Source organism: Crocodylus siamensis, chromosome 1 (assembly GCF_052110815.1).
Source record: "Crocodylus siamensis isolate JL-2025a chromosome 1, ASM5211081v1, whole genome shotgun sequence".
Classification (NCBI taxonomy): domain Eukaryota; kingdom Metazoa; phylum Chordata; order Crocodylia; family Crocodylidae; genus Crocodylus; species Crocodylus siamensis.
Genome location: NC_143395.1, coordinates 249,564,284 through 249,587,110, shown reverse-complemented (window position 1 = coordinate 249,587,110; position 22,827 = coordinate 249,564,284). Strand labels below are relative to the sequence as shown.

The 22,827-nt window shown below is 39.3% G+C and overlaps 1 protein-coding gene across 1 annotated transcript in view; it reads right to left on the bottom strand.

Annotated features, from left to right (window-relative positions):
• NCAM2 (neural cell adhesion molecule 2) overlaps positions 1-22,827 on the bottom strand; it is a 535,968-nt gene that overhangs the window by 187,673 nt on the left and 325,468 nt on the right. The window contains exon 8 of the mRNA XM_090060216.1: positions 10,360-10,505. Coding sequence (XP_089916342.1) covers positions 10,360-10,505 — 146 coding nt within the window. The remainder of the gene's footprint in view (positions 1-10,359; positions 10,506-22,827) is intronic.

Below are 22,827 nucleotides of genomic sequence, written 5' to 3'. Positions count from 1 at the left end.
ACTGAATGACTTCTCTTCTTAAGGTATGACTGTAATAAAAAAATGTACCACCAGACACAACATCAATCTTTAATAATAATAAAAACAACAACAACAAAGAAACCCCAACAACAGCTTTTGGAAAACTGCATCAAAATAGTACATAAAACTACTTGTTGCTACTGCATTTTTGCTGTAGCAGCAGCAAACTATCATTTATCTTCAGGCTATACTGATGTTATAGGAGTTACTGGTGCATCACAAAAAAATATGCATCTCTTTGTATCCTAGAAGACATTACAATTAAGATATCATTAATCATGCCACAAAACAGTAATCCTGCCACATATTAAACGATTTAGTGACAAGACAAAAACAGGATAGTAGCTACAAAAATAGGTCAGAAAAGATATGTAATATTTTTGTGGCTCATTTCCATTGTGCCTTAAGTTTTGGCCTGGTAACCAGAGCCAGCTCAAGAATCTTGTGAGGTCCCCGGGCTGGGACCGACAATCAGCTGATTGTCAATCCCAACCCCAGGACCATATGGGAGTCATGAACCAGCTGCAGTACAGTCCCAGGGTTAGGGCTGACAGTAAGTTATAGAATCAGAGAATAATTGAAAACTAAGGTTGGAAGAGACCTCAGGGTGTCATCGAGTCTAACCCCCTGCTCAGAGTAGGACCATCCCCAAGTACATCATTCCAGCCAGGGCTTTGTCAAGCTGGTGCTAAGAAATCTCCAAGGATAGAGATTACACCACCTCTCTAGGTAGCCCATTTCAGTGCTTTACTACCCTCCTAGTGAGAAAGTTCTTTCCTAGTGTCCAAATTAAACCTCCCTTGCTGCAACTTGAGACCATTGCTCCTTGTTTTGTCATGTCACCACTGAGAATAGTCTAGCTCCATCCTCTCTGGAACCTCCCTTCAGGTAGCTGAAGGCTGCTATTAAATCCCCCCTCAGTCTTCTCTTCTCCCGACTAAATAAGCCCAGTTCCCCCAGCCTCTCCTTATAAGTCATGTGCTTCAGCCTTCTAAGCATTTTTCTTGCCCTTCGCTGGACTCTCTCCAAACTTGTCCACATCCTGTCTGTAGTTGGGGGGGGGGGGGGCTTGACAGTATTCCAGATGTGGCCTCACCAGTGCCAAAAAGAAGGGAATAATTACTTCCCCAATCTGCTAACAATATTCTTCCTAATGCAGCCCAGTATGCCGTTAGCCTTTCCGGCAACAAGGGTATACTGATCGACTCATATTTAGCTTACTGTCCACTGTAACAACCAGGTCCTTTTCTGCAGAGCTGCTGCTTAGCCAATTTGCATAGTTCCATCCTAAGGGCAGGACTTTGTACTTGTCCTTGTTGAACCTCATGAGATTTCTTTTGACCCAATCCTCCAATTTCTCTAGGTCACCCCGAATCCCAGAGAATACCCTGAATACCCTCCAGCTTATCTACTCTAACCCCCAGCTTGGTGTCATCTGCAAACTTGCTTAGGGTGTAATCCGTTCCATCTTCCAGATTGTTAATGAAGATATTGAACAAAACTGGCCCTGGGAACAACCCCTGATGCAGTCCACTTGATACCAGCTGCCTACTAGACCTTGAGTCATTAATCACTAACTGCTGAGCCTGATGAACCAGCCAGCTTTCTATCCACCTTACAGTCCATTCATCCAGCCCATACTTCCTCTACCTGAGATCACTTGATTGCACAGGACTGCACAGGAGTCTGTAAGGGGCTCCAGTGCTGGAAGTGATGGTCAGCTCATTGTTGGTCCCAGACCCAATTATTTGGGTTCAGCCAAACTACAGGCACCCTGTTTTCAAGTTGCAGGTGCACAAGGATTCCGGAAGCCCAAGCTCCCCCTTCACTGGCAAGCAGTAATGTCGGCACTGGGATCTGATCCCCAAAGTTTTATGCCCTGCTATGCATGTGTGACATGCCAGGAGGCATAATGGTTGGGATCAGGGATAAGAGGCCATCACACCATTAAATGAATGTATGCAAGGTACCTTAATTTAAACCTCCATTAGTGTAACTGAAGGAAGGCAAACTGGAGGGGAGGGGAAGTGGGAAGAAAAGTATGATCTCCAAGATTTCTCAAAGAGAAAACACTATACTAAGACCCATAAAAAACAATTGATGATATCCATTGTGGATGCATTTATTACCTTAACAAAAGGAATTACACGGGTCATATTTTAACTTGAAATACAACTAGAAAAGATGCAATAATTCTTTTTCGTAATATATTTATAATGCAAACTTTGTATTTACTTAAGTGAAGTGATTATAACAAATAACAGGTTAAACTACAACTTAAAACTAAAGCAACCTTTATACAATAGAACTAAATAAGTATATGGAAAACGCGTTAGAATTTGGAAACTAGTTTTTTTATTTGTGGCATCTGAATGTGGTAGAATTAGTAAGGTCTCTGAATCTGTTTAGCTCATTTTGTGCCACTGGAATAGCATACAGTGGCTGTAATACTTCACTAAAGAGGGAAATGAGAAATTCTTGGAAGGAAAGAATTCTGCATTGGTGTAAAGCTGGAATAGCTAGCTTGTTGACAGTCCTAACTAAACCTCCTGGAGTACAGAGTATATTAGAGCTAGCTGAGGGCATTCAAGGGAAAGAAGGGGTAGGAAACAGCAAGCTACAATTTACTTGTTTGATCTATGCAGCAGACTTAAAGCGGAGCTAATTTAAACAGGGTCTGTGACTGTTTTAAATAGCATTGCTAGAGCCATAAGCCAGCACAGGACTACTGAGGGAAGGCTAGAGCCACTTTTCCATTTGTATATTACTGATACAGGTTTGGTGAACAAAAACTTCATTACTGTCTCCAATTACAATGGCAAAGACAGTCTATGGAATTATGGCAGTATGGCAGTCCATGGCAAGCATATGGCCCAAAGAGTACTCAGAACTAAGGCAGTAAAAGCATGTCCTCAAGAAGGCAGTGCAACTCTTTCCCCAGGTATTTTTCCAGCTACACATGAAAGACAAGTTCTTTCAGCTAAGAGTACAAGGCTTTTATTTATATAACTCAGAAAAGAGGGAAATTTTCTGGAATACAGTGAAAACCTACATAATTTCTGCTTTTTGCCAATTCATCATTCACACAGAGCTGATCCTTGGATGCATCTGCATGTGTGCTTTAATGTGCAGTAGCTTATTTTACCGCTTATTATAACGTTACATAAAAACTCTGCTATTATGCTAATACGCAGTAAAATAGGCTACTGTGCACTGAGCATCACTTAAAACCTGTGCACATTAGTTACCGTGCACGAAAGCAGTCTAATGCACATTTGTTTTGTATCACCCATTGGAGGTACTTAATATAATGCTCATTAGGAAAAGCACCTTAATGCACATGTAGACATGCCCCTTGATCACTGTGAGCAAGGAAACAAAAGGGCTGTTGTTACTAATGCAAAAGGAAAAGTAATGTAATTCATTTGTTCTTGCTATAATGCTTCTTTCATGCTGGAACAGCAGCAAACACATAAAACCTGTACATTTGCAGGTAATTTTTAACACCCAAACTATCTTAAAATCCTTTTACTCCTTGCTATATTTTGACAAGTGTTTATAAATTTTGTAAGTTCTAGGGAGTGTCACTTACATATTACATATCAGTAGATTCAGATTCAAATATACATTTCTTGCAGGATTCTCCCCCAACCCAAGAGAAAAGATCTCTTTAAGATCATGACAGAGCTTGAAGTTTGCTTCTTCCACATGGTCCTCTCATCCCCTTGGTATACCTGAAGCACATCAATGAAATCTTCATCATGTGGACTCATAGGAAGGAACTGCAAATGGAATTCCAACAGGTCTTTAAGTACTACCACCCATCCATCAAACTGACCCTTGAATACTACAACCAGAAGATTCATTTCTTGGATGTTCATGGAATTTTGCAATGTCCATGTCACTATGGCACTGTATCGCAAATCAACCAACCATTACAGCTTACTCCATGCTACCAGCTTTCTGGTCAAGCACACCATTAGATCCACTGCTTACAGCCAAGCTCTATATTACAGCCTCATCTGCTTTGATCCCAGTGATCTGGATGAACACATCAGACATCTAAAACAGGTTTTGGTACCATTACAATACACTATCCAAACTGTAGCCGCTCAGATCAACAAAGCCAGACTCAGATTCCACTCTGAACTACTACAGTGCAAACTCCATGACAAGGACAACAATGACTGGTCCTCATGTGCAGTCCCAAGCTCAAACACCTTACATGCATCTTTAATGACCTCCAACTGGGTTACTTCACTTGCTCCTCCACCAATGTCATTTATACCATTACTTTCTTACAGTGTCCCTTTGTGGTCTACACTGGCCAGACAGAGCAACCTCTGTGTAAAAGAATGAATGGACATCAACTCAACAACATTTCCAGAAACACATACACAAAAAAACCTGTGGCAGAATACTTTAACTCCCCTGGACATTCCATCACTGACACCCTAAGGGGTACATACACAAAAGAAAAATACTATAAAAACCAACAAGAGAGTGGAGTAGTGGACTGTGTTAACCACAAACCAAACTGTGTTAACCATGGTCTTAAAGGGGACTAAGGACTCATACCCCATTACCTGGACTGTTTAATCCAGTGTCCTTCCAGGTGTTAACTGTCTTGTTCATCTTAAATGAAAAAATGTAATTAATTTACTTATAACTTCTCTTAGACTTCTATCCTTTTCATATAAAATCTTGTTTTCCTGGCAATTCTTTCCTAGTAGCTGATAAATTGAGTTGCTGTCGATGAAAATGAAACCAGTATGTATGGTACTATCCTGCCCTATCTGTTGCCTGGCTTTATATACTGTTTTCAGTACTGTAGGCATCTTATGAAATTTATAGCGATTGAATCTGTGAGATTTTAGTATTAGAGTATTGTTTACTAGGTTTTTTAAGTACACTGAGTCAATACATACATGCTAATGTGTCAGACATGTTGGAATCCAATATGTCTACCATAACAGAAATATTATGACCAATGTCCTTGGTTCATACAATGCTGGTTTCACCAGTGGAATTCATTTTCTAATCCTACTGTGGACTAAAATATTGATCAAAATGTGAATCCACACAGACATTTTGGATTCCAGTATGGCAGCTACACACACTAATTGCCATACTGACAACATGATGTTTCTGACATGGGTAGACCACCTCCTACCTGAAACATACTGCTGCCTCTTGTGGCAAATAGTTGCCTATGACAACAAAATCAAGAGACCTTATTGGTCAATTTATACCCTGCTAATATTAACATGCTTAGCTACCTTTGTGTGCGACATGGGGTAGATAAATATAAAAAGACACTATGTGGGCACATGTACAGTCCGGAGACTCAAAATGCTCTTGTAATATACAATGGTGAAAAATATGCATTTCAAAACATACACACGTGCAAGAATAAATGATCACCTAGAAAATGTTTTATAGGATAGTCTCTTTATTTTGCTTATAAAGAGAAGATTAAGGAGACAACTTAATCATCTTAAAATACTTAAGAGGGGAGAAGTAACATAATCTTAACAGGTTCTTTATTTTAGTGAAGTCAGACATAATCCTATGACTGTAAATTTAAGCCAAAGTTTAACCAGGAAATAAATTGAAAATCTGGGAAGCAACTAACCATTAGCCACAGTGATTTGATATATTTTTCATGTCATGAAGTCAGAAGAAGATTCAATGTTTCTTTATAAAAATCCCTAATTCAACCACAAGCTGTTTGGGTAGATGCGGGGATCAGTGGATGTACCTATATGTGCTATTATTGCAATGTAATAAACTCCAGCACAGTTTGCACTAGAGTTTATTGCTTGCAGAGGGCTGGGACCACAGCTTGTTGAGCTGGGGTGGCACAACCCTGGCTGGCAGAAAGCCCAGGGGACTAGCCTGCCAGACAGTCACCATCTGCATGTGCATTGTGGCGGAGTAAATAAATCCACCATAAGACAGTACTTGTGTAGGGCAGTAGTATCCTTTGGTGTAATTAATTAATTTACTCCATCCCAATAGTGCCACGTGTTGACAGCGATACTTTACTGCAGAGTTAATTAGGCAACTCTGCAGTAAGGCACTCACGTAGAAGCCTCCACTGCGTAATATTCCTTTCTAGCATGGAAATCTACAACTATGAATGACTACCTTGATCAAACTACAGTAATATTAAAAAAAAAAAATGAATAAAGAAGAAAAAATATAAAACACTGAGTTCCACAAAACTCCTAGTCTATCACAGATTTTATTCAAGACATCATAAAAAAATAGTGATCTTTATTTATTAGTTTAATGCCACATTCCGGTCTACTTGTAACTAAGTTTTATTTATCTACATATAAAACATTGTCATTGTATTTTCTTTTTCAAGTCCCAATTCAGGGACTACTTTAGTGCATTTATTGAATGTTAATTGTAGAATACAGTTCATATTGGGCACCATAGTCTCACCAAAGCTTCCCTTGCCTACAAAGACACTTTCAAGAGCCATTTTAAATGCCTAGTCCCTTGTACATGCAGGTTCTTAAAGAGGGGGGGTACACAGTTTTCCAGTATGCTGGATGGTGTGGTACAATATGCAGATCAATTCTGCTTTTCTCATTATGGTAGTGGTCTTTGCAAAAATAAGTCAATAAAATATTGTAATGAATAATAAAAGAAGGTTTCAAAAAAGCAAGCCTTCCACTTATATTAAAAACCATTTGTACTGTAATGACATGAATGAACTGAGTTAAAAGGGCAGTGAAAGCTTGCATTACTGCTTACTTGATTTATGGGATTTTGCTAGAAAAATTCAGAGATATTTTACTTAATTGTTTCTGTTGTGGTGGGTTAGTGTTCTTGGGGAATACTTTCTGCACTTAACAGCATTTTCCAGATACCAAGATATATATGAAGATCAAATCTAATACTTTATAGAGCTACTTTAGATAATTGGAACACAAAATTATATAGCCTTATTTACCTGAAAAGAGAAAAAGCCTTTTACTATGACCATTGAATCTAATAAGAATTTGTCATTGACTTCAGTGTGCCAGGCCTTAAATGCCTGCAGTTTATCTAATTACTGATATTTATGAATAGCTAAGAATTATTCCTCCCTACCAATACGTTATAAATATTTGTTAGTATTTTTTTGAGTTCATAACCAATAGCAGCATGTTTTTAGTTTTTTTTTTTAAAATGACACACTTACATTTATGAATTAATGTTATTAGTAGAATTTTCAGTTGTAAGCTTCCCATGCATATTGAAAAGCTTGGGGGAAACGGTTTCAATTTAATAATGCAAAATAAATGTTTTCCAGCATTTTATAATATTTTTCAATTAGATAATAAAACTTCACGTTTTTTCATTATTAATCAATTACTTTCAAATAGAGAGAATTTTATCAGGCTAGGAAAAAAAACACAGCGTAAAAGCTAAAATTCCATTTAATGGAAACAGTCATTCAGAATGTTCTACTGCAGGTGTTCCCAACCTTTTTGTGCTGAGGACTGGCAAACCATGGACCGGAAGTGACCACAGACAGGCAAACTACAGACCAGCAGTCACCAGCATACTGTGGGCAGGCAGCCAACCCCTTTTTATACTCAGTATAAAAAAGGGGTGGCTGCCAATTTGCCGTATGCCATTCACCTTCAGTCCACGGTTTTCTGGTCTGCGGTCACTTCTGGTCCAGCGGCCAAGCCTCTTGCAGACCAGCAGCCAACCCTTTGCAGCCCAATATCAGACCATGGCCCAGGGGTTGGGAATCCCTGCTCTACTGAGTAAACTTTTCATTCCTTGAGAATGTTAAATCACAAGAATACATTCTGCAGTCAAAACTAGGAAGTTGAAGGGACTACTTTTTTTAGTACTTTTTTTAGTACAGAATAAACTGGCTGATGACAAAGCTATCCACTGCTACTGAAAGCATAAAATTTTTAACTCGGGGAGGGGACCCTAAAAAACAAAAACACCAAGTTGGATTATTTCTGAATTTGGTCCCCCATGTTCTGAAGTGTCCTAGTTGCTTCTGATACGAGACATCTGAGACACATTAGATAATGATTATATTCCCCAGAGTCTTTCATTCCAAAAGAAACATAATTGGGACACTTGTGTCCATGATTTATGACAGCAGATCTGATGGGTTTACGGGCATGGTAATGATTACATCTCAGGCTATGGACAAAATGTGCAAAGTTTCAAACAACTGAAAAATGTCTAAGTGGCATCTACAAAATGTGTGCGTGTGTGTGTGCATATGCACAGAAGCACATGTGTATAATTACACACAACCAAAACACATATATGCATTTGTTATTAATAAGAACATTTTAATTTTACTTTTAAAATGTATTTAAATTTATTTAAATTGACAAAGAAATTATATACAAAGGAATTATATACATAATTTTTAAAAGTATAGTTCCCCAATATACTGCTTTCTCTGGCACCTTATTATTACATTATTATATAACAGTTCAAACCCTGCCAGTGTGGTTTCTTATCCTGCAGAGTTGAAGGAAGAATTGAATGACACTTTTAGTTCTCTACTGGTGCTCATGCACCACGGATCCATAGTAGTATATTCTGTATCTCAATAACTTGTTGAAATATACCATACATTACAACGCCTAACTAAAAGACAAAAAAGGTAAAAAGACTGGAAACTTATGAAATAACCAATATTTATAATCCAGAATACTTGCCACAAAACAAAAAGAGCTTCGAATTCCACAATGCTCTATGTCTGGAAACTGACATTGCCTTTCTGTTGCCATAACAATTTTTATGGAAACACAAAATGAAAACAAATAGACACCTATGCCCTTTGTCACGCCACAAATGCCTTTCCTTGTGGCTGTGACAGAAGGTAGTAGATAACTTGTGCCTCTTTATTTGTGGGTGGGGTCTGTCTGTATGTGCAAGAAGACCTGGAGCTGCTCACACTTAGCCACCCCAGGTAACAACTCCCAGGCCTTGAGGGACCTTGTCTCTGCATGCTCCAGGAATTCATGAAGGATTGGGTCCTCCAACCTATAAGACTGGCTTCCCAGTTTTTCATACTTACAGACATATTCCCCTAGGAATCTCCAGGGCACATCTCTGAAAGGGGGCAATTCCACCTGTCAACTTGTTTCCTGGGGATGCATCTCTGTAAGTGGAACATGTCACCCATTGTCCCATATGAACAATGGAGGGACAAAAGGCAATGTGTTTTGCCAAATAAAGCAGATCAGCTGTGTTGGGCTTCATTTGACAATGTCTGTGATGCTGTTACGATACAAGTGAGTCAGGGAAGGTACAATTAAACCCTAAACTGAGCTACCAACGTTCCAATGTGGTGCCTTATTTTCTACTCCATGGAAAATTAAAGACCAGATTAGCAAGGCTGGAAATAAAAAGGGCTGACTATACATGTACTCAGGGGAGAGGGGAGAGCAGGGGCTTTAATTAGTGCAGTTCCTGGACAGCCACTCTAATTAAAACAGCTCACTGTCATGTATATTAAGCCCCAGTGCATTTTAAAATGGCTGCAGTATACTTTATCTAAAGCTCATTTGATGCAGTTTAAAGCACCATCACTGCCATTTTAAAATGTGTGGGGGCTTAATACATGGGATGGTGAGGTGATGCTGCAGTGTTCCAATTAGAACATGGAACAGACTCAATTAACTGAGTTTGCTCCAAAGCATTCTAATTACGAGCATATTTATAGGCAGCCAAAAACCTTCAGCAGTAAGAGCAAGAGGCAACCAGAACATTTTTATTTCTTTTGATCTTTTATGTCTTGTATATACAGTACGTCAGCCATGCAAAAGGCACCTCCATTTAGCTTGTACTTTGTCATCCTCAATGTGTTAAATAATATCTTTTAAAAGTAAAGAGAGAAAGAGTGAGCATGCATGCGCACAAGAGAGGTGTATAGTACCTGACTTTCCACACTATGAATGGAAAGCATATACATGAACTATAGGGAAATACTTAGGTTTAAACTCCAAAAAGTATAATGACTGTTTACAGAAAACTTAGGCTACACGCATCTTAAGACAGAAACCAAGAAACCGAATTACCTATAGTAGTACTTTTTGAAAGACTAGACCCATTTTGGGATGATTTACCTTTCATCGGTTTGACTGCATTTTTTCTTTTCTATCTTTTAAAACGTAAAAATTGCATAATATAGTGTTATTACTTTCAATAAGAAGTGTCCTCCAGTTCTGAGAGAAGCCTATTAATCTTTTTTCTATATTAGTTTTCTACTTGCAAAAAAGACTTAATGAAACAATATGTATTTAGACTTTTAGTGTCTAATCATTCAGAATCACACATAAGAAACTTCTTTACCTTGTCACCTTCAGAGAAAGTTATTCCATCGATGGCTCTTTTCCAAGTAATTTCTGGAATGGGTTCTCCTTCTGCCTCACAAATGAGTGTTGTTTGACCATTCTCAAATGTGGTTTCATTTTTAAGTTGTATTATCTGAGGCTGTACTGTTAAAAATATAAATTAAATTACTAATTTTGCATAAACAATCCTATGCCCATCTATCCCAAAATATCTGTTTTTTTAAAAAAGCTAATTTGGAATTAAGCAACAGCACTATTTATAATCCATGGAATAAATACTGATAAAAAGACCCAAGCATGGGATTTATTTTTCTGCATTCAATAGGTTTAACTTTAATTTGTATGTTCAACAAATTAAAGGCACTGGCTATGCATTTCACATGTATAAGACTGGATAAAAAAGCATGCACAGCATTGGAAGTAGGAACCAGGACATTTCTTTTTCTCATTCTATTTCTCTATTCCTTATCACTTGACAACAGAGTGATACATTTTATTGCATGCTCTCATTTTCCCTTCTGGATAGAATGTGAGCTTCAAAGGGGTAGGGTACTGTGCCTCTGGCCCAGCCAAGCTTCTAGCTTGATGATGCCTACACTCTTCTACTACAAGATATGGGCTTGAATCTCTTCATTCATAGATACCATTTCCTGAGGAGGGTTTGGGTAGTACATGAATTCACAGATGTCACTAAGACTATGAGGCCTTGGGCCTAGTGTTGGCTTGGACTTGGTGCACTGGGTTAGGCTCAGTGTGCAGCATCAGAACAGGCACGGCAGACCTCTTCATGGTCCCTTACCAGCATGCAGGGCCGACAGCATTCTTGGGAACAAGCTCAGCTCCCTACATGCTACAACACAGTTTCTACAGTAAATATTTATTTCTGTCTCTCACAAATTAGGTGAGGCTTATATACAGGAGTGTACTCTATACAAGAAAACAGGATAATGAAGGACAAGCATCTTATTTCCATTCTCTCCCTTTTTTAATCTATATTATCATTATGTTAAGTCTACCTCCTGGGAGGCATCTCAATAAAGTAACTGCCTCAAATCAATGTGTTCTATTAGGTAGAGTAGTTTAATATAATAAGTATTTCATTTGTACAATAAGGAAAAGTACATTTTTCACATCTTCTTACTAGTTAAAACTCAGGTTGGCACCATCTTCCAAAAAAAAACCCAAAACAAAACAAACCCCCCCCAAGGCTTTTATGCAAATGTTAGCATGAAAAAGGGGTTAGTTTCATACATGACTTTGCTAGGAAGTATTCACGAAGAATACCTCCTAAAATGGTATTTGCTTCTTCAAATACCAATTTAGCAGAGATCAATAAAAGAAATAAGTTAGTGGAGACTGATAAAAGTATTACATACATTTGGCATTAAAAAAACAGACAAATAAATATAGTTTACACTTATATACAACTAGAAAGCTTTTATTCTTATTTTGGAAGATATTCTGTACCGCTTGCCTGAAATCACTGTAATTCCATGTGCTTCAAATCATGTATTTCATAAATTTATAAAAAAACAGGGTTTAAAGGGACCTTGAAAAGTCATTTTGTTCATCCCCATGTCCTATGTCAGGATCTGCTGATCCCCAAGTCAGAAGTTTAAAAAATGTGGCCCACAGAGCCACTCTAGCCAACCTGCTAGACTACCACAAAGCCACTAGAAGTTGTTGCATGGGTGTGGCTGGGATGTGTAGCCTGTCAAAGAATCTGGGGCTTTTTAGCCCCAGTGGACACAGCAGTTGGTAGCAGAAGATAGAGGAAAGGCTGATGCAATCCCAGTCACCCTCTGGCCATTTTACCTGTCACCACACAGTGGCATATGATGGCAGTATTTGAAGTTCTGGCATAAGGCACATGGCAGAGCTGAAAATGTTGCTGCCACAGCCACTATTTCCTTGTGCCCTTGACCAAAACCATTTATAAGAAATGTTTTTTCTAACCTATTCTTGTCTTGTTTTTTAGGCATATAGCCATTTTTGTTACTGTTCTCTGGACCCTCCGTTTGGTCCACAACCTTTTCTAAGTGTGTTACCCAAAAGTGTTGTGTCCTAACTGAGGCTATGGTTAGAGTGATGAGTAGAGTACAAGGATTCCTTCTTTAATCATACATATACAACTCTCCAGTGAAAAAAACAGAATGGTGTTTGCTTTTTCCTTTTTTCCTTTTTTTTGTTGTTGCAACAATATGATATTGATTCCCTTTCTTCAATTTTCTGATCCACTATCACTCCCAAACTTCTTTCCTCCAAAACCTAGACACTCATTTTCCATTCTTTACCCATTCTGTTGATTATTTTAACTTAAGCACAATTTGCACTTGCCCTTGCTGAACTTCATCCTATTTATTTCAAACAATTTCTTCAATTTCTCAAGATCACATTGAATTTCAATCTGGTCCTTCAAAGTGCTTGTATATTCTCCCAGCTTCATATCATCTCTAGATTTAATGAGTGTACTCTCTAGTCCAACATGTGTGTCATTAATGAAAATGATACATAGCGCTGGACCCAAGGTAGTACAAAGCCTTTTGGAATGCCACTGAATTCATTCATGTTTGACCTTTTATTACTCTTTAGGCATGTTTGAACGTGATACTATGGCAATGTAGCATCCGTGGGGATCTACACATGACCAGCAGCTACTCAACCATAGCAGCGTGCTCCCCTGTCATAGTGCACCACTACAGTTAAGTGGCTGCTAAAAATAACCATGCACTGTGCATACAGAGCCGTATGAGCAGTTACTGAGCTATGCTTTAGTACTTCCAAAAGGGCATTTATCGGGTTGATATCCAATAAAGCCAGTTTTCTTTCTATTGATACCAATCTGATATCAGGCCGATGTATCAGTGCACCTCTAGTCACAAGATGATGACCAGGGGGCAAGGCACCTATCTAGGGGCAGGGCTACCTATGAGACCCTCAACAATTTGCCAAAACTAGATAAGCGGTCTTCTACCAAAACATGCTATAATTCCTTCAGTCCTCTTTTTTCAGCCCCCATCACTGTCTGTCTTTAAAGAACCTCCTTGGTCCTCCATGAGTTTGGCCCATTGTTCATCCTTCTTGTTTACTGATTGTGGTGACCATGTTAAAATTTGAGATGAGATGAGACAACTAATAAATACATCAAATTATAAACGAATACATAAAACAGGTCTGCTCCCCTGGAGTCTATTTATACTCTTGAAGGAAAATGATTAAAACACAATTAAGAGAGTCACTAATCATATATGGATCTGATGGGACAAGCAGAGGCAGATCTAGGGGAGGGGCTGCACTGATGTACTTGTACCATGCCCTCCCCCCTGATTCCCAGTCCACCCAAAGTTTAAATTCTACTGCTTGGAAGTGGCAACAGCAATACTAGTCAGGCAGTGCTAAAAGAGTCATCTGACTTCATGTGTCATTAAAATCCACCTAAAATCTTCATTTAACAGGTGCTGACAACCTATCTTCTTTTTAATGGTTTGATCCTTTGTTCTACAGTTACACTGTGTGTAGCTGTTCCTGGTAATGAAGCTCCTATCTCACAACCCTGTAGATAGCTTTTTAACTCATTCCAATAAAGTTATATTTGTTTTTGCTGCAATCTGAAACTGGATAATACAGCCCTAATCATATTAGTAGAGCTTTTAGTTTATTTTCAAATGGAAAAAAGAATGTGTGGCCTTATATGTGATGACTCACCTCACCATCTCCACCTCCATTCTCAAAATTCTAGGTCCACCCATGGGGACAAGTTCTTAATGTATTATCATTTTAAATCAGATTTTCTCAAATCATTTTATAATGCCATACTTATTGGGCATGCCTAAAAATGCTTCTCCTATATGAGCCAGTACAAAGTAAGCCCTACCTTACTTTGTAAAAAAACCTGAAAATAAGAATACTTCTAGAAAGATTAAGAGAGATGATGGGGAAACATCTGTGTTGTTTTACATTGTTTCCTTTTCTTAAGACCTTTAAAAAATCTCTGCATTAAGTTATTGGGCCAATTACACATATCTTACGTAGAAAAAAGTATTGTAGGAATATTAAAGCCACAAAAATCAAACAACCAAAGTTAGGAATTTCCAAGTTTAACATTGCCCACACAAACTCTGGGCACATATACATGATGATTCCATCTTTCACTATATGATTGCATACTATTTTTCCCCACAAGATCCCTGCCTGAATGAGTACCAGGATGCATAGAGTTTAAACGATGAGAAAGACAAATGCTCTATATTTCTTATTATGCTTTTCATGTATGTATGTATGTATGTCCCTATATAATCACTGCTACAAGCTTTGTAAGCCTTGAAAATAACATTAAGTATATTCATATCTCTGTGATTTTCTATCATTTTCTGAAATAACTGAGTGTTTCACAAATATATATGTGCTGATAAATCACAACTACAGTTAATGCAAATTGAAGCTGTTGGTGGGACAAGAGTCACCACAGTCCCCATTTAGTAAATAGAGGTTGGGGTGCGGGGGAAAAGCCATCTATGGGGGGCAGCAGGAGCCGGTGGGGCATGGGGCCAGTAAAGGCAACAATCTGGAGGGATGGGAAGCAAGTGGGGGTGGGGCATGTGGGCCCTGTTGGGGGGACGGTAGCCCCTGTGGGCAGGCTGCGGTCCCTGTGGGGCAGATGTAGCCCTTGGTGGGGGGCTGTGACCACCGTGGGGGTCAGCAAAATATATAGGTATTTAGAATTCATTTTATTATGATGATAGAGACACTGCTAGCCTTCTGAATTGCTTTAACACTGTAGATATATCAATAAAACAATGCCTGACTGATCTCGCTCTCTCATGATCTTTTTGTTTTCATTGTGAAGGAACATGGATTTTGGGGTATGTTACAGATTGACTTTGGGATTTCTCTCATGAGTTCTGGGATCCTCTAAAAATGTATATGCAGATGAGGCACAGGGCAACCTGGTCTGGCTTCAGCTTAAGGAGAGCAGGGCCACACTAATCATATGTGACAGCCTGAGAGAAGGGATGACAGAGAGATTCTTGGTGAACTGCTTAGGGCCCTGTTTGGTGATGTTTGCCAGACATTTAAGCCTGATGAAGAAAAAGTTGAAATGTATTCAATGTAGTGGCTCACTGTGACCTGAAAAAAAGAGTTGGCACTGAGTGGGACTGCACTAAATGGGCACTACCATATATCTCATTCAGATGACCTACACTAACTCATCCTTATGGTAAGTTCCCATCAGCATGTTCGCGCAATAAGGGCCATGTACTTTCCAGTCATGCTCAGTGTTGTCTGCATTTAATTAACTTCATAGTTTCTATGAGTGAACACATGTACTTTAAGCAGCAGTTCAAAGGTAGACAACATATTTAATAAAGTTACCACATATGAAAACATAAGATGAAAGGCCTTTTCCCCTGATCATTATTGGGCAAAACAACCTCACTTAGTATTCAAGTAAATCCAGTAGATTGACCTAACCCTAGTTAGATTGTTTCAAATGTGAAGTCTCTACATTCCATATGAAAGCTCATTCATCTCCCATCCATTTCTAAGGTGTCATTCTGTCCCACCTTCTGTTAAAATTCAAATTATCCCTAATATATTCACATTTCAGGCCAACTTTGTCTTTCTTTCCCAAAAGTCACATAATCTTGTCCTTCTCTTGACTCCATATTCTCCTTGTCCAATAAGAAAGAACTATACAGACACACTAACACTTGTACCTTTTTTAACCACAAAATTTATTTATTTTTTTAGAGTGGGGAAAGTACAAGGAGGAGGAATGGAGTGCAAACTCTTAAAATAATAATAAATAAAAAAGACATTATGTATACTTCCAGATCCCAAAATGAAAGTAGTTTTTTAAAATTTCTATTTCTCTTTATAGTGGGAATATCATCTACCCTATAATGGTTTGAATGGGTTGAAGCAGAGTTTTGTTTTGTTTTTTTCGGGGGGGGGGGCATTATAGTAGGAGTATCTCCCTTTATGTAAAACATGAGAAACAACAAGTATTTTTCACAAGGATATATAGTGAAAACATTACAAGTACCCCCGCCTTGATCTTTTCAGTTCTATTTATGATCTAAATTTCTTAAGACCTTCTTCAAGTGGGTCACTACAAGAGGTAAAATTCTAGCTTGACATTTTAGACACCAGCATTTGACATTTAAAGGACTAACCTCTGATTAATCATGAAATATTCCTAGCTAGCTGACAGTTATTACCAGAAAAAAGGAAAGCTCAAAAGGTGAAAAAGGATATTATTTAATTGCTCTATTTTGTATAGGTCATAAGCCATAATTTGCTGTTGAACAAAAGGTCTGTAATGTGTTATGGCACTTGAATACCTTTTAATTACATAGTTGAGATAATAGGAAAGTATTAAAAGAATGACTGTATGAAGGCAAATAATTATATCTATTCCACAATGAGGTTAGAGGGGTACTGTGGGAAATAAAACTAGATCAGATTTTTTCTCAGTCCATCTACATATATTCCAAATAACCACAGTCACTTCAAAATTTAACAGCTATACTAGCACTCCTGTTCAATCAAACAACCAATGACATTAAAGAATCTTAGGATTTCAGGGCAGAAATTTTAGAATTTACAATAAATCATACTTACAAACTAAGTTTAGTGAAGTATTTTCTTGTATTGAATGAAGAAAGGAGTTGTAGTCAAATCTAGTTATAGCAATATTTTAAGAAGAAAAAAAAGATGGACTGTCACTTATCCTTTTAACAGTTAAAAATTGGACACCTCTAAAAAGACTGATCTTGTCCATTAGATAAATTATTCACAGTTAAAAAAAGATATTGTTCTCAGAGAAAAGGTCAGTATTTGGATAGGAACTGTTGAAAAATTACTCAGTTGAAGAAATTGTAAGTTTACTTACTTAAAAATACATAATATAAATATTTCTAACCCCAAGCATGCAAAAAAACAAAACAAACCCAAAACCAAAATAACCACACCCCCAGAACACAAAAAAACCTGAACAGTCTCAAAATACTAAGACACATTTTGAGAAAAATCTTTAAAAATAATAAATCTTGGATTCTCTGGTCTTGAAGCCCTTAGGATACAAGTTTGAGCTCTACTCTGCAACAATGCATGATAGAAAAAAATCTTTTGAGAAAAAATGTCAAATAACTATGCTGTCTGGAGCGTAAATAAAATAGAAAATACTCATAAGAAAGCCTCACAAGAAAAGTCAAAATTGTTAGTGTCGATGCAGTGTTTTCAGTATTTTTTTTTATTTCTTCACGAGGCAAAAAATTTAATCCAGTCAAAGGATTCCTGTCTGATCTCTGGACAAGAGGTTAAACGTGTTCCTTATCCATTTTTTATTAAGATCTTGGACCCTGCTGATTGGAAAGAACCATTCTGACTATCTAATCATCGAGATACAGCAGAAGGAAAACCTCTGCTGGAAATGGATTGCTGTTACTTATCTGAGTTTGTGAAAGCACTACAGGCTAACAAGAAACAAAACAAGAAAGAAAAGTATTTGAGATATATATGACAATAATGTAGATTCCAGAGTAATAAAAGGTATGTATACTAGTAAGGATGGATTTATTTGGCCAAAATCACCTTAAATGTATGGACCATACCCAAAATAGGAGTGTCCATGGAAAACCATTTTCATTATTGAACTAACAGAACAAGAATTTAAGACCTGACCTTGTAAAAAAAACCCCTAACATTACTTCCTTGGTTAAGGATCCTACTGGAATATAACATATGTATCTATTTTCTAAGAGAATGAGATAGAATAGCTACACTGTGAGGAAACAGTAGAAGTTTGAGGAATTTTTTGCTTTTTTTGAAAGGGCTTAATCAGTTAAGTATAGTCAGGTTTTATTTCAGTTAGTACCTAATGACAAGTGAAATGAGCATGGTTACAGACAGGCAGAAAGACTTCTACGTCATATATAGGCTTCTAGGAACACAGAGTTAAAACAAATTTTTACGGATCTACTATACAAATCCCCTCAATGCCAATCCAACACTAACATAATCAAATGCTTATCTAACCTCTTCTTGAAAATCTCCAGTGGACATTCTAATGCTTCGGTGGGCAGCTCTTTCCCTGTGTTCTGTTGTTCTGTCAACAGGGAAGCCTTTTCCTCAGATTGAATGGAAGTCTGTTTTGCTCCAGTTTACACATTGCTTCAAGTCCAACCTTTTAAAGGCAGTGTTAATATAACTGAAATGGCTATTATTTTCCCCTTCTACCTTAGTATCCTTTTTGCCATAAATATATCTAGTTCTGTCAACTTTTCCTTATACTGCTTGCATTTCAACTGTTTGATTATTATTAGTATTCTCTTCTGGAACCTCTAGATTTTCTTCACACCCATCTTGAAATGCACCTGTAGTGGGTTGCTACTCCTTTGGCCAGGCCCAGAGCCTGAGTTCCCCCTTTTCTACCTCAAACTAAATAGAACAACAAAACATTAACAACCTCCCCCACCCCATCCAGGGAAGGACTTTACTGTAGTGCTTCAGTGCTACCTTTCTTCTCAGTTTCTCTCCTTCTCCAGTGTCATCTCTCTGGGAGTTTTTAACTTCCTCCGGAGCCAGCCAATAATCCCTGTCAGCAGGCTCAGACCTCCTAGGCAGGCAGGCTATTGCTCTCTAGCCCCCTGCAGCTGGGCTCCAGCCCTTGTGTTATGCACCTTCCCACAAATCCCCACTCGCAAGAATGGAGCCTAAGATACTACTCTTCATTTTTAAAGCCCTCCCTCCCTAGCTTCTTGGGACCAGAAGTATGCATTCACATGTACAGTCACAGGGCAGTAGCATATTGAAAAATGAAAATGCTTCAGGGACAGATACCATCTCATCAACCTATGCCCCCTCCCCCCATAGCATGCTAGTGGGGCATGGTTGGTGAGCAAAAGAAAATGGGCCCCATGGAGGTAATAACGGAGGGTCTCAATGGCCCACTTAATTGCTAGAAACTCCTTCTCTATCACTGCATATTTCTGTTCCCAGGGGAGGAGCTTTCTGCTGAGATACAGGATGGTGTGTTCTTCATCTTCAACTCCTGGCAGAGGACAAACTCCTTTGTTAGGTTTTTATTTGTTATATCTTTTGTTAAGTCTTTTGTTAAGTCCAGGCTGCGCAGGACTGACACTGCATAGTAGTCATTTTGCTGCCCCAGATGCTGCCTTATACTTGGGGGACCAATGGATGCTTTGGGGCACTCCCTTCTTCAGTAGGTCAGTTGCTGGGGCCATGTTGGCAGCAAAATATGGTTTGGATCACAGATAGTAGCTTGTCAACCCAAAAATGACTTTACCTGACATTTGGTTGGTGGCACTGGAGATTCCACCAATGCTTTACTCTGGCCAATAGGGGCCTGATGTTGCCATTGCTCAGTATATACCCTAGGTATCTAGTCTCCGTGCATCCCCAGTGACATTTAGCAGGGTTGGCTGTGAGGCCAACTGCTTGTATTGACCACAGCATCTCTCTCACCTGCTGAAGGTGTTCTGCCCACACATTGGCAAATATCACCACATTGTCCGGATACTGGCTGTATATGCCTGGTGTGGGCAGAGTATTTTGTCCATTAGACATTGGAAGGTTGCAAGGACCCTGTGGAAACCAAAAAGTAGAGGTCGAAAGTGATAGAGTCCTCAGGGTGTTGCAAAGACTATTATTTCTCAGGACACTGAGTCCAGAGGTATTTGTCAATACTCTTTGGTTAAATCCAGGGTGGTTATGTACCATGCATTGCCTATTTCTTCTATCATTTATTCTGGGCATAGGATATGCATCACACTTCGAAACTGCAGTGATTTTATGGAAACCAATACAAAACCGGATGGTGTGATTGGGCATTGATACCAAAACATATAGGCTACTCCACTCACTAGCAGATTATTCTATTACCCCTAGGTCCAGCATTTTATTAATCTCTTATTTTACCATTTCCCTCATCCACACTGTTATTTTTGAGTATCTCTTCTGAATTGCACAGCCTGGCTGAAGGATAATGCAGTGTTTGATCAGCACAGTTCTGCCTGGAATAATTGTAAACACCTCTTTAAATTCCACAAGTAGACATTTTACTTCAACTCGTTGAGTTGGACTCAAAGCCTCCTGTAGTATGAGGGCAGCCATTGATTTTTTTGAAGGGGGATCTGCAATCCCCAGGCCAGCTCCCAGAAAACATGTAGGGACCATATAGGCTTCTCTGGTCCTCCAAGGTTTCAGCAGGTTGATGTAACATATCTGTGAACCCCACCAATTCCCTACTAAGTGTACTTCATAATTTACCTCGTCTACCCTCCACAGGACCTCAAAAGTGCCTTGCCATTTAGCCTGCAACTTACTCTTGGAGGAGTGGAGAAGTACTCTGTTCTCTGGCTGATAAACCCAGAGCCAAGCATTTCTATTATACTGCTGTTGCTGCACCTGCTGTGCAGCCCTGAGATTTTTTTTTTTTCTTTTTTGCAAGAGCACCCACCAGATTTAATCTTTCCTGTAGCTTCCAGACATATTGGACTACATTCTGTGTTGCTGTCCTCTGGGCCTGCCAGGATTCTTGTCAGAGATGTAATGCCCCAGGGCTGCCTCTCAGAATAATTCAAAGGCCAAAAAGCCCATGGAAGACTGTGGGGCCTCTTCAATATCAAACATTATGTACAGTAATAAATGGTTCCGAGGCAATTCTGAGACAAATTCTCAGCATCCTCTTCAGTGTCCAATTAAATCTTCCAACTAATTCATCCAATTGGGGATGGTATACTGAAGTCTTTACAGAATGGACCTTCAATAAGCCCCAAACTTCTTGCAGTAGACCATGGCTTGGTCTGTCAAAAACTCTCAGGGAATGTACACCTGGGAGAATATCTGTAATAGCTCAAAGGCCCCAGTTACTGCCAAAGCTGAACCGTCACAGCCTTGGGGCAGTGGGTACCATAGTTGACAAGGATCAGGATGAACTTGGACCCTCTTGAGCTGGTTATACTGGTCCTACCAAGTCTACCCTAACTCACTCAGGGGTTATACTAACCAATGGAAAAGGTACCAGTAGGGCCCTGCAAGTGTGTTAGGGACCCATGCTGGCACTCGGAGCATGATGCCCAGTGGTTCTTGGTATACCACAGGCCAGAAAAAACTTTACAGTACTATAGCTTGCGTCTTTTCCACTCTCAAATGGCCTCCACATAATATATCATGGGCCAGTTTCAAAACCTGGATGCAATACTGCTTTGGCACTGATAGAATTGCCAGGTGCCTGTGGGACTGTCTTTTGTCACTCTCATCAAGAGGTTCCTCTGTAACACAAAATTGGGTTCCTGGGCTGCTAAGCTTGCTTCCACTATGACTCCATTGGCCCGATCCTTTCAGCCATAAAGAAGGGCATATACTCCCTTTGATCACAAATGAAACCCAGCCCTCCCCCCACCTGATCCAGTCCACCCTCTTGAGGAGTTCCTGCAATCTCTTGACCCTCTGAATTCTCCGAAAGGCAGTTTAGACTGCATTGAAACCCAATCCCTTTCTCTGAGCATTTCCTCTGGCATGGAAGGGTCTCCCTCCTAACTCATTGCCACTCTCACTATGATCTAGAGGAAGATCCAAAGAGTTCAGGGTCTAAGAAGGGAAATATTTCCCTCAGCTGTGGGTCAGTGGAATTAGAGTCTATCAAATTTGAGCCAATTACAACAAGTTGCCCAAGTCCCAGGTTCATCCCACCTCCACTGGGTAAGCTAAATGGCTGGCCACTACAGCTATCATATTAACTTCCTCTCCCCAGTGGTTAAGCTCAGCGGTGTTATGGAGTATGGTGAGATATCTCCATGGATACATGACACACAAACACACTAATTCACTGGGATGTCTGTCAGATTCACAAATTGCTCATGGACAAAGTTCTGACTAAAAAGCCCAAGTCTATAAGCCCTACACCATGGACATGGACATACTCAATCTTAACTGGGCCCATATATCCCTTCTGGTCTGGGCTCTCATGCAATGCCTGCGATACATAGGCAGAGACATACCTACAGTTCCTCTGAGGGCAGTCCTGATATCAATGACCCTTCTCCCTGAATTGGAAACAAGTTATCAGAGCATCCCTTTCTCTTCCCACCCCAGGTGCCTATCATTTCCAAAGGGGCCACTGAAGGGCCCTTCCCCTCAGCTGGGTTCTTTGAATAGATGGAGGCCGCTTTAGAGAACCTGCCTGTTTCCTTCACCGTACAGGCTTTCTTGACCCTGGGACATCCTGGCCTCTAAGGGAACAGGACAATTTAACTCCACCGCCATGAAGTTGGAGGCAACCAGCTGACATTTGGGGTAGGATGCATAATAGTCTTTGTTTTCTTGGTATATCTCAGGGCAGAAAAAAACTTGCCAGAAATATATCCTGGGTCTCTGCCACCCGCAAATGGCCTCCACATAATACATCATGGGTTAGTTTCAAAACCTGGCTGCAGTACTG